This window comes from Platichthys flesus, chromosome 5, assembly GCF_949316205.1.
Source record: "Platichthys flesus chromosome 5, fPlaFle2.1, whole genome shotgun sequence".
Classification (NCBI taxonomy): domain Eukaryota; kingdom Metazoa; phylum Chordata; class Actinopteri; order Pleuronectiformes; family Pleuronectidae; genus Platichthys; species Platichthys flesus.
In genome coordinates, this window is record NC_084949.1 from 6,950,922 (window position 1) to 6,963,250 (window position 12,329).

General features: G+C 41.1%; 1 protein-coding gene across 1 annotated transcript in view; it reads left to right on the top strand.

Annotated features, from left to right (window-relative positions):
- The window catches only part of dnah6 (dynein, axonemal, heavy chain 6), a 51,901-nt gene that overhangs the window by 22,414 nt on the left and 17,158 nt on the right, over positions 1-12,329 (top strand). The window contains exons 43-61 of the mRNA XM_062387302.1: positions 166-323; positions 2,008-2,139; positions 2,272-2,443; positions 3,604-3,750; positions 3,906-3,979; positions 4,099-4,253; positions 4,910-5,141; positions 5,243-5,395; positions 5,853-5,993; positions 6,998-7,240; positions 7,376-7,543; positions 7,664-7,899; positions 8,886-9,030; positions 9,305-9,421; positions 10,257-10,380; positions 10,594-10,790; positions 11,069-11,272; positions 11,819-11,944; positions 12,097-12,261. Coding sequence (XP_062243286.1) covers positions 166-323; positions 2,008-2,139; positions 2,272-2,443; positions 3,604-3,750; positions 3,906-3,979; positions 4,099-4,253; positions 4,910-5,141; positions 5,243-5,395; positions 5,853-5,993; positions 6,998-7,240; positions 7,376-7,543; positions 7,664-7,899; positions 8,886-9,030; positions 9,305-9,421; positions 10,257-10,380; positions 10,594-10,790; positions 11,069-11,272; positions 11,819-11,944; positions 12,097-12,261 — 3,089 coding nt within the window. The remainder of the gene's footprint in view (positions 1-165; positions 324-2,007; positions 2,140-2,271; positions 2,444-3,603; positions 3,751-3,905; positions 3,980-4,098; positions 4,254-4,909; positions 5,142-5,242; positions 5,396-5,852; positions 5,994-6,997; positions 7,241-7,375; positions 7,544-7,663; positions 7,900-8,885; positions 9,031-9,304; positions 9,422-10,256; positions 10,381-10,593; positions 10,791-11,068; positions 11,273-11,818; positions 11,945-12,096; positions 12,262-12,329) is intronic.

Below are 12,329 nucleotides of genomic sequence, written 5' to 3' on the forward strand. Positions count from 1 at the left end.
CACATGCCGTAATGTATTATGAAGTGTGTGAATACGTGTTACAATTAACCAGTCACGCCAAAGTTCCTTTGTTCATATACAGTAGCCCTCCATTCATCTGTTCTGTAGTTGTCTCTGTTAACCGCTTTCCGCTAACCGTCTCCTCGCCCGTCTCCATCCCTGTAGGCGCTCCTGGCAACAAGAAGTTAGTGGTTTTCGTGGATGACCTGAACATGCCAAAGCTGGACAGTTACGGCTCTCAGCCGCCGATAGAGCTCCTGCGTCAGTTCCAAGACTTTTCTGGATTCTATGACAGAACCAAGTTCTTCTGGAAGGAGATCCAGGTACAAATTCATATGAGACACATAAAAGAAGCGAGTTTTCCATGAAACTATAAATTAGCTGTGTGTTTCCTTTAGGAATTTATTTAAGCAGTGGTGACAGGTCAGCCCTGGCCCCACTCCATATTGGTTGATCAGTCATTCAGTTTAATGATTGTTTGCTGCACCTAAGCCTTCAAATTGTAGTAAGAACTCTCGTCATAGCCTTTTTTGAATTAGGGTTTCACGTTCTGGACCCCCCTGGGTAGCGCCACTACTTTGAAACAATTCCCTCCTAATTTCTGCTCCTCTGCTATTTTTAGATGTTGAGCTGATCTTTATAATAACCTTGTGAATTAACATGTATGTATCCCTGGATAAGTGGAGTGTTATGTCTTCTGCAACCATGAAGATAAAAGAAACACCACGTTGTGTGATAATGTGTGGGAGGTGTTTGTGGGAAATGTGTGCCTCAAATTCTACAGCAACCCAAACAAACATAAAGTAAACTTCAAGTACTAGACGGGTCCTGAAAACATTCTGATACTCCAGGTCTAATGTGATCCTGAATTAGTGCCGCTATGCACAGGTATTCATGTGCATTGAGCTGGTTCAGTTTCCTGTAGATGTTTTTGTCCCTTTTATGAATGGTCAGACCAGTCAAAGCTGCCATCAGTAGGAATTTTTAAAAGATGTCTATTAGAGGCCGTTTATATAAAAAGGAACATTCCAAAAAATGTTGACGTAGTCTTGCTTGCTAAAAAGCTGCTGTTAATTGATTAACTTGACAGAGCTTCAGAGGTGCTTCATGCCAAGATCCAGCTGTCATAGGACCAGACTTTAGGACCAGAAATCTGTTTGCACATTTTTTGTAACCTTCACTGTCTGTTTCTAAATGTGTCCATCCAGATGCTGGGGCTCACTCACAGAGCTAAAATTAATATTGATGGTCTAATCTGCCTCAGTGAAAAACTGCACACAACTGTGTGTTTTTCTAAACAATGGAATGCCTTTTTTAATCATTAGGATTTGTTTAAGATTGGTTTTCTGCTCAGGGAAAAAGTGTTAATGCACTGGGGGTCCTTAGTTTTTGTTTTTACAAAGTCAGCACCAACTTAATTTGTCTTTTACTTGGAGTAATAATGAAGACTGTCCGTTTCTGTTGGAAACCCATTCATCTTGTGGGCCTGTGTGTTTGTAGCTGCGGACCCAGATTCTGCAATAATAGAAAGTTTGCTTTGCAATAATGTACTTTCCATACAACAACACATAGACACAGAAACTATTGTACATTCGACTGATATGATGTCTTATAAAGTGGAGTGTGTGAATATGAATGTGTGTGTGTGTGTCCTTGTGATGGGTTAAACGCAAGCTAAAGATTCAGAAGAAACCATACCTGTATGTCTGTGATTAATCCTGTGTGATGATACATTGCACAACACACAAATCAAAGCAACCAACTTACTTGTTTATTTAGTATACTTATTTTTCGGTTCACCTTTACCTCACACTCACGTACTTTATTGAAATACCATATCAATGCAAGAATTTGATGTCAATTATTAAAAACCAGAGTCCTTCCAAAGTCAGTGCAGCAAAAGTCAAATAAAGCTGGAGCGTGATGTGCTTTCCCTTTACTTTAACTTTCACTCAATCTCCTTTTTAATATCCTGCCCTTCTACTCTCCCTCGTTCCTTTCCTTCAGGAGATGACCATTGCTGCGGCCTGTGCTCCACCAGGAGGGGGCCGCAACCCTGTGACCCCCAGATTCATCCGCCATTTCACTATCCTGTGTTTGCCCACACCCTCAGAGCACAGCCTGAAGCAGATCTTCAAAGTCAGTATACACACTCACATACCCAATCACTCTCATTAAAGAGACATTTCTCCCTTTCACTCATTTCTTTCAGTTTTCTGTGATCACATTTTACTCCATGCCTGTTCCAAACTCTTGTGAACCTCCGTACAGGCCATCTTGAGCGGTTTCCTCAACGACTTTGCCCAAGAGGTGAAGGACTGTGCTGGGAACATAGTAGATGCAGCATTGGAGATTTACAACCGTTTAAGTGTGGATCTGCTCCCGACACCAGCCAAGTCCCACTATGTCTTCAATCTCAGGGACCTCTCCAAGTGTGTGCAAGGTGAGAGGAGCGCCTGCCTCCTGTGAGTGGCATTGGTTCACATGGAGGTCAATTGACACGCAGGATGTTGCACAGAGCAGTCATAGATATTTACAGTCTGTTGATTTGCTGTTGGATGAAGAGGTCAATGTTACTTTGAGACAGATTAAAGAAAACCTACATCTACATAGAAATTCCACAAATGTCTCTATGTGTGTGGAACTCAGATCGATCAGATGCGTTTGGTGCCATTTTAACACGCAGCACCTTTAAAAGATTTATCACATTAAATAAACAGGCGACCAGTCAGAGGGGGCGGGCTGTAACAGCCAGTATGTGGTCCTAGTTAAACATGTCTTCTTCTACGTCCTGGGATAAACTACAGCAGTGTGGGTCGTGCCGCAGGTCAAAATGGCCGCCTGATCATTTAGATAAAGTCAATATTATTATTGTGTTGCCGGTGCTGATTTCTGTCATGACTGCAACATTCATAGAATCGCTTTCTCTTGAGCAAGTTACCAAAGTAAAAGCACAAGGTTCTGTTACTGTGATGCTTCATGTTTAGCTAGAGCTTTTACTTTGACAAGTTGAACATTTTGGTGTAAACTAGGGTCTTGCACAGCAGCACAAACTCAGTTCTGGATTTGCTGAAAGAGTTTGAATCTTTGTACCTCCACAGCATGCAACACAGCTCCAATTTATCTCTTCATGCCACATTTGTTATATTTATAAGCTCTGTCTCAGCCTCACGCTCTCAAATTATCTACCCCATCACCCCTTCTGCCTATTTTCCCTCTCCCCCTCACTTCTTTTAGCCAGCAGGCATCATCAGAACACGGAGATGAACAGAAGTGTCTTCTACCACTGTTTCCTGCACACTGCTTGTTTAACACAGGGTGCATTTCTCAAACACACAGTGCCCCTTAGAAATAAACAGTGCTGTTGGTGAGGGTTCATCAACCAGCGCCCAGTCTTTCCATCTCATCATATTGTTCATATCACATCACATTTACATTCATGTGTGTTCCTAACCATTATCTAAAAATTGTGAAAAGCAAAAACTTGCTTTTTCAGAAACACTGATGTTCTCAGAGCTCTTCTTTCCATTCTTTGTGCTTAAGAAGTATGCTTATTTATTTTATTTAAAAATCAAACATGTATTTCTCTCTCTTCCTCCTCAGGCATATTGCAGTGTGAGCCGAGTCAAGTGAGAGATAACAACCAGATCTTCCGTCTCTTCTGCCACGAGTGTCAGCGGGTGTTCCACGATCGACTCATTAACAACCAAGATAAGACCTACTTCAACACCATCGTCTCAGAGATGGCCAGTAAGAACTAACATGTTCACTTAACATACACAAGCTTTTATGTGTCCTGCTCATGTTGAACTGATAAATGTCAATCTAGGTCCAGTCTACGTTTTTTTGCATCATCACTGATTGAAGATTATCCCACTTTTTGACCCTGTCTATCATTCTGCCAGTCAAATATTTCAGTATCGCTTTGGAGCCCTCATACTTTGTGACTCAGCCCATCATATTCGGAGACTTCATCAAGGTCAGATCTTATCATAGTAATCACATGATTCAGAGAACATTGGATTTCTGTGTTTTCAATGACATACCTCAAAACCATTTATTTATTCCTTCTGCCTTCTTTCTCAAAAACCCTCTTAGATGGGTGCAGAAAAAGAGGACCGTCTGTATGAGGATCTGACGGACATGGATAAGATCCAGACTGTCCTCAAGGACTACCTCGATGATTACAACATGACCTTCTCGAAGGAGACCAAGCTGGTTTTCTTCCAGGATGCCATCGAGCATGTCTCCAGGTGTGTGCAAAAAAACCATTAAGTTTCAAATTGTTTTACAAGGTGACTTGGTTGGTTGATGAAGTTTACAAACGGTGAGATGAAAGTTACACCAAAGACGTTACTGCCACTGGATGATATCTGGAAAAACCTGGGCCAAGAATGTCACATGTAGGATACTTGTATTATGATAGTTTTTTATCTCCACTGTATAAAATGCCCCACGTGCTGATGATGATAAGTAGCCTCCTAAATGTTTAAATTAGCTTTTGTCAAATGGTGATTTTAGGGGGATGAGGCGGGATGCAAGCTAAACCAAAAAACTTAATAACCTGCCAATTTGACCATTTCCACCACACCCTAAGAGAGAAAAAATATTTGTGAGTGCAGGTGAGAGCCCTAAAGATATCCAGATAAAAGATATCCAAATACATTATACTGACTTCAGCAGGCAGAGAGGATTCAGCATTAAGTAGGTAGACACAAGCGCAACAACTTAACTAGCATTTGAGCACAGTAATACTGTCTTTTGCTTAAATACAAGTATACATGGTTCACATGGCATTGAACCAGAGGGACCTATATATATATATATATGTATATATATTTCTAACCAGTGTTATAAGAGTGTTTTTTCGTTACAAGTGTTGTCAGTTATTTGGCCTCTCATCCTCTAGGATTGCCCGTATGATTCGCCAGGAGAGAGGCAATGCTCTGCTAGTAGGAGTAGGAGGTACAGGCAAGCAGTCACTCACTCGGCTAGCGGCCCACATGTGTGGGTACAGCTGCTTTCAAATTGAGTTGAGTCGAGGCTACAACTATGACAGCTTCCATGAAGACTTGAGGAGACTCTGCAAAATGGCCGGTGTGGATGGCAAAGATATGGTGTTCCTATTTACAGACACTCAGGTATGGAGGAAAGGTTGATATTTATAGAGGGCACGATTATCTATTTGTTCTTTTTGTATATCTTATCACCACTGCTGTCCACTCTCTTTTACCTGTTGTAGATTGTGGTAGAGGAGTTTTTGGAGGATATCAACAACATGCTGAACTCGGGCGAGGTGCCCAACTTGTTTGAGAAAGATGAGCTGGAACAAGTGCTGGCTGCCACCCGCCCCAAAGCCAAAGATGCTGGAGTTAATGAGGAGAACAGGGATGAGGTCTGCATAAACACTCGTACAGTACTTTAGGAAGCACATGCCATTCAGGCTCTAAAGGGTATTGTTCAGTATGAAATTGCAACATGTGCAAACAAATAGATTAATTCAGAGCTGAGTAAATTATTGAATTGGACAGTAGCCTAAATCTATGTCTGCCACTGAGACCTCTTGCATGTTAAACACGTGAAAAAAACACACATACACATACACTCACACACAGGTAGCAACAAAATGAGAAGTAACACAAACACTGTCCACTGTCAGTTGCTCAAACTAAACAACACACATACACTGTGCTTTTAACAGAGCTATAGACTCAGAGCGAGGGCTCTCAGTTAAGCTCAGTGCCCCCAGGTGAGCTGTAGGAAAACATGAGCCTTCAATGTTTTCTGCCTGCTGAGACCAAAACTCAAAATTATAGAATCTTCTCTGCATGTGTGTGTGATCATCTCCTCAGGTGTTCCAGTATTTCATCTCTCGTGTGCGGGAGAAGCTGCACATTGTGCTGTGCATGAGTCCCGTGGGCGACTCCTTCAGGTCCCGCTGTCGCTTGTTTCCCTCACTGGTGAACTGCTGCACTATTGACTGGTTTGTGCAGGTATGCAAAGACAGCTCTTATTTTTCTGTCCTTGTCTGTTCATGTATTCTACTCTGATTTAGTTGTGAAACTACGGCTAGTGTTATCTTAATATTATGGATCAAAGGAAATAGAATTTAGGCACCATCATAAACATGCACAAGCACAAATCACCCATGTGAATGGTAGGACAAATTACTATCCTGGTCCCAGTGTTCTTTCATTCTGCGTCACATTTCCATTGTGCCGCTGGTCCTGGATATACTATAATTTCCTCTGCACTGGCATTACTTTCCACCATATTCATTTTATACCTTCTGTCCGTCAGTCCCGCTCCTGCGAATAGGATGTCTCAGGTATACCATGAGGAATTTCCTTATACTTGAATGCAAAGATTAATTTTGACTCAATTAGAATTATCTAATGATTAAATATATGTATTATCTCCTCCTCCAATCTCCAGAAGGTCGGTTGTTCCATCCATGGCAATTTCAGTCTTCCAAAGCGCCCTTTGGCAAGACACCAAACCCCACATTGCCTTGACTGATGTGTGATAGAAAAGTGCTGAACATAGCAACCTCAGGCACTGTCAATGTTTTTGAATGTGAATGGGTGAATGCGACTTGTACTGTAAAGTACAAAGTTTGAGTTGTTGATAAGACGAGAAAATAACAATATAAATATATTCCATTTACCGTCTAGCATTCTTCTTTCATCCCCCTTATCTACTATTCTCTTCCCCTTTATTCATTTGGGATCATACAGTTATTTATCACTTTTGGCTCACGTAGTTATATTCATGCCCTACTTTAACATATCTAGAGTTAGTTTATTTTAACTCTGTTGTAGAAGCTTGTAATTCCCATCTTATTGTATTTCTCTATTATTGCATTTTGAATGTTTTTTATTGCTGCTCTGTGAAATCACTGTTCAAATAAGAGATAAAGCAAATGCCACATTTCATGCTTCTGCTGCAAACCTCATCTCTCCTTGTTTTCGTTCCTCTTGTACTATCTCATGCTCAGTGGCCTCGGGAGGCGCTGCTCTCTGTCTCTCAGGCCTTCTTCAAAGAGGTGGACTTTGGCAGTGATGAGCTGAAGCAGAGTTTTTCAACCATGTGTGTGGAGATCCATGTCAGTGTCACAGACATGGCTGAGCGCTTCTTCTCGGAGCTGAGACGCAGATACTACACCACACCCACTTCCTACCTGGAGCTCATCAACCTCTACCTGGGCATGCTGAATGAGAAGAGACAGCAGCTAGTGCTCGTATGTTTAACCATTTAAATGCATGAGTAATTTTCAGTGATAAATTTCAGTTGTTGTTGGAATTTACTATCAGTAATCTTCTCTGTGGCAATAATCATAACAAAGTAATATATTTTTGGGGCTGTTTGGGAATAGGCCCGGGATCGGGTGAAGAACGGTCTGACCAAACTGCTGGAGACCAATGTGCTGGTGGACGAAATGAAAGTGAAACTTTCAGCTCTGGAGCCGATCCTGAAACAAAAGTCCAGTGATGTTGATGCCCTCATGGAGAAACTGGCAGTGGACCAGGAGAGCGCTGACGAGGTCTGTGTTTGTCAGAGAGACCAAAAACAAGACTGTATTATTTTTAATATTTGAGTTTAAGATGTCATAACATGCTGACAAAGCATGATATGTATAATACAAAAACTATCTTCACCACAGGTGCGTAAAGTAGTGACAGAAGATGAGGCTTTAGCCAAGGTCAAAGCTGAAGACACCCAGGCCATAGCCGATGATGCCCAGAGGGACGTGGACGAGGCGCTCCCGGCCCTGGAGGGCGCCACTCAGGCTCTGAATTCCCTCGACAAGGCTGACATCTCTGAGATCAAAGTTTTCTCCAAACCCCCAGACCTTGTCATGACTGTCATGGAGGCTGTCTGCATCCTGCTAAACGCCAAGTCAGTTTGCCTCTCTCTGTCTCTAAAAACACAAAACCTTTCTTCATCAAAGACTTTTAATATGAGTTGTATCTCTGCCTCTCTTATGACAAGTTCCCTTCTCTAAAACCTCAGCTAGTTATGTTACATCCTATTTTATTCTATTGAGAAGGAAATACTCCTGAGGAATTTAGAGGAGCATGAGAACAAACCAGATATTTAAGGCTTAATGAAATATAATATATATGCTAAATATGATTAGTTCCTTTTTTTCAGCAAAAGTAATAAACACTTAATTTAATACCAATGGTTAATGGTCATCTGCAGATTTTCTGTTGGCTAATACCCAGGAATCCTTCTCTCAATTAATTTACCGTGATGTCTCATCATCATAATCCCAATAATCCCTGCTACATTCTGACATCTTTGATGAAGGAGGTTGAAAATGATGACGCTAACATGTCCTGAAATATTATCAACATATTTCAGTCTTTTCAAAAAGAATCATCATCATTGTTGTGGTTTTACGGGCTTTCTGCAAACTGTGTGAGATTTGGGCCTATTTTTTAATCAGGGTGTCTACAGGACTGTCTGGGTACTTGTCCCTGTGTCAACCCTAACGTGTCCTCAGTCGTTAATATGGTGCACTAAATCCAAGCATGTCCAATCTCCCATCTGCTTTAGTCGTTCACCGCCTGTTCTCCCACATCACACTGATGCTGTGTAGATAGTTCACTTACTGCTGATGATATGAACAGTTACAATAATATGAATCTTTTCTTGTCTTTTGTTACTCTACGTTCATAGATTGTATTTGTCTTACTATTGATGTGTGTCATGTGATTTGTAAAAGTTACAGGTATCTTAATCTTTCAAAATTCATGACTTGGGTGGTCATGTGCCTTTTACTCTGCATTTAATTCATCATTTTGTTCCGATATATAGTACGGTATTATGTAAATTTCCTTTTTTCACTGCACCCCAGTTTCATGCCCTTTTCCTTACAGACCAGACTGGCTCAGTGCCAAGCAAGTCCTGGGAGATCCCAATTTCCTCAAACGTCTCGCCGATTATGACAAGGACAATATCAAGCCTCAGATCCTGCAGAAACTGCAAAAGTACATCAACAACGTTGATTTCGTACCTGAGAAGGTCTGTTTGGATTTCTGTTCAAAAAAGTGATAGAAGGATTTGGAGGAAATTGGAGTTCCACAATCTCAGTTGTCTTAAAAAACATCTGAGTTGGAATGGAGCACGGATAATTACTTCATCAATTTTGATAATGATATTATAATACACAGGCTACCTATATTAGCTTTATGCAAGTGTTGTGATTTCGTAAACTGGCTTTAAATTATAAAACATGATACATTTTGTTTCAGTTTATGTTGCTTGGTGTAAGTCCTGATTGTTTTGCTGCTATTAGGTGGAGAAGGTGTCCAGAGCCTGCAAATCCATGTGCATGTGGGTCAGAGCCATGAACCTTTACAGCAGAGTGCTGAAAGAAGTCGGCCCCAAGAGAGAAAAACTGGCCATGGCGCAGGTCAGTAAGAGTGCAGTATCATAATCTGCATATCACATACCACACACAAAAATGTATATATACAAAATTTCACTGCTGCTTATCTCTTTGTGTAATATTTTTCAATCAAGGCATTCCCCCACTACAGATTAATCCATGTTGTGTTCTGTAAGTCCCAACACAGATTTGCCCACATATATTAGACTCAATGATGGGAAGGAAAAATAGTGACAAGATTCACAAAATAAATAAATAAATATAAAACCAACACCATAAAACAATAACAGTTGGTTCTGCCAGAAGGACTCTGCTCACAAGTTATGGAAATCCCCTCAGCCCTGATGGTGAACCGATTCATCTTCTCTACCAGTGCATTAGGCGGTGCGCACCTCAACATAATTAAAATGTTTACGATGAGTATTATTGTAGTTATTATAAATTCTTGTAGTGACAATGATAATACTAATGATTATAATTTAGTGTAATTATAAATAACATTGTGGCGGCAAGACCATTTTATATTTCCGCACTTATTTCTGCATAATTATTATTACTAGTTACAACCATAGCAACACTATTAGTAGCAATACATTTTTTTTTTTTTACTGTATTCTACCTCTCTCCTTATGCTCTCCATCACTTTTTCTGTCACAGCAAACAACACAGACACACACTCTACTTTGACCTTCCAATTCCATTCTGGTAACTGGCCTGTATTTAATGTTCTGTCAATGTCTTGTCACTTATCCTGCAAAGATAAAGACAAAAAGAAAAGAAAAAAGAAAGGAAATTGTCCAAATGTGTGATTGATGGTTTTTCCCTCCACCTCCTTCTCTCTCTATCCAAACCCATGTAGAATGAGTTGGATATGACCATGGCGACCCTGATGGAGAAGCAACAAAAGCTTCAGGAGGTGGAGAAGCAGATCAGGGTCCTACAGGACCAGTTCGACAGCAGCGTGAATGAGAAGGAGGAACTGCGTAAGTGCTGCACCCTTAATGTGTTTCTACTTTAAAATCAGATTTAAATAAAAAAAAAAAAAGTATCCCTCTAGTGGAGGATATCTCCAGGAAGACAACTATCTCTGTCTGTGTCCAGGTTTTTTTTTTATCTGTGAAATTGAAAAACAAAGGCTGTCGGCATGGACCTATTTGTAATGAGTCTTTCTGTCTTTATGACCCCTTCCAAAAAAGTGAACAACATGGCTCTGACACAGGCTCGGTTGACGAGGGCAGGGAAACTAACGTCAGCTCTCGGTGATGAACAGGTGCGCTGGGATGAAAGTGTCACTCTGTTTGAACAAGAGATCATCAACGTCGTGGGGAACGTCTTCATCGCAGCTGCCTGTGTCGCTTACTATGGAGCATTCACTTCTCACTACAGAGAGTTGGTAGGTACCGATGGCTGAGAGCTTTAAGGTCTACCGTGGTAAAGAGTAGTGGATCCAATCCCGAACCTCACTGAATACAGTTTACCCCATGAAGATCAAGCTGGGCTCATGCCTCTTGGATGTTCTTTTTGTGAGAGGCAATTCTCATTACAGCATTGACTTTGCACTTAATTTGGATCTAAGATATTAAAACACAGAACCAAAGTGATCACATTTCAAGCATGACAAAAATAAATAGTAGCAACTTAAGAATACATGCATGTGCTCTCTTTCCCCAGCTAATTGAGCAGTGGATAAAACAGTGCCAGGCGCTGAACATCCCTATCAGCTCCAACTTCAGCCTGATCAACATCTTGGGCGAACCGTTTGTCATCCGCCAGTGGAACACAGAAGGCCTACCTCGGGACACCGTCTCAACAGAGAACGGGATCTTGGTGACCGAGGGCCGCCGCTGTCCTCTCATGATCGACCCTCAGGATCAGGTGAGAGGGAAACCAGGACCAAGAGTGATTGTTGTTAATCACTTCTTTTTCTAGCATTTCAAATGTTCATTCACAAATTGAACCCAAAGTGCCCGACATTGTGTCATTTGAGGGGCATTTCCAAACATTTAAAAACATTTAGATTTGAGCACACTGCTATAAAGTTGCTCTATCAGTTTGAAGAGCTGAAACCTCTCAGAATAGGCCTTCCTGTCAGACACGATCAGACAAAGACCCAGACAGGCCACTGTCCCCAGGAAACACACACACAATGTGCAGCTTCCTCACATTAAATGACTCCAACCAGCTGAGCCCATTCAGACCCACAAACATGTACAGGATAGGAATATTGTCACAGCTTCATATTTTAGGACTCTTTGTCCTGACATCTGTGAAAGACCTATGTTGACGCCTGCCGTTTTCGAGTTTTTCTCTTCAATCCCAGTTGCTCTCTTCATTGTTCCCTTTCATATTTATAATGCACAAAATATACAGAGAGGAAATGATTTCATCACATTAGATAAAGGTTATTTTTTTCAAACTCAGGCCAACAGATGGATCCGCTCCAAGGAAGCCAAGAATGGTCTACAGGTGATCAAGTTGACGGACCCAAACTTTCTACGTACCTTGGAGAACGCCATTCGCATGGGCATGCCTGTACTGTTAGAGGAGGTAGGAACACTCTAGCCAAGCCATGGATAAACATGCTTAATCATGAAAAGTGTTGTTTATGGTTAATTAAAGGTTTATTGATTTAGCTGTTGTTCAAGTGTTCTTTCTTAGATAGTAATTGTTTATATGATTGAATTCCTGTACTATGGTAGTTGAAGGAAACAGTGGATCCAGCTCTGGAGCCCATCCTGCTGAAGCAAACATTTGTGTCTGGTGGACGAACATTGATCCGACTTGGAGACTCAGATATTGACTATGACAAAAACTTCAGGTTCTATATGACCACTAAGATGTCCAACCCGCACTACCTACCAGAGGTAAGAACAGCAAACAATCTCCTTACAATCTGCAGATTGGGTTAATCTGGTATAAGAAAATGTATCAA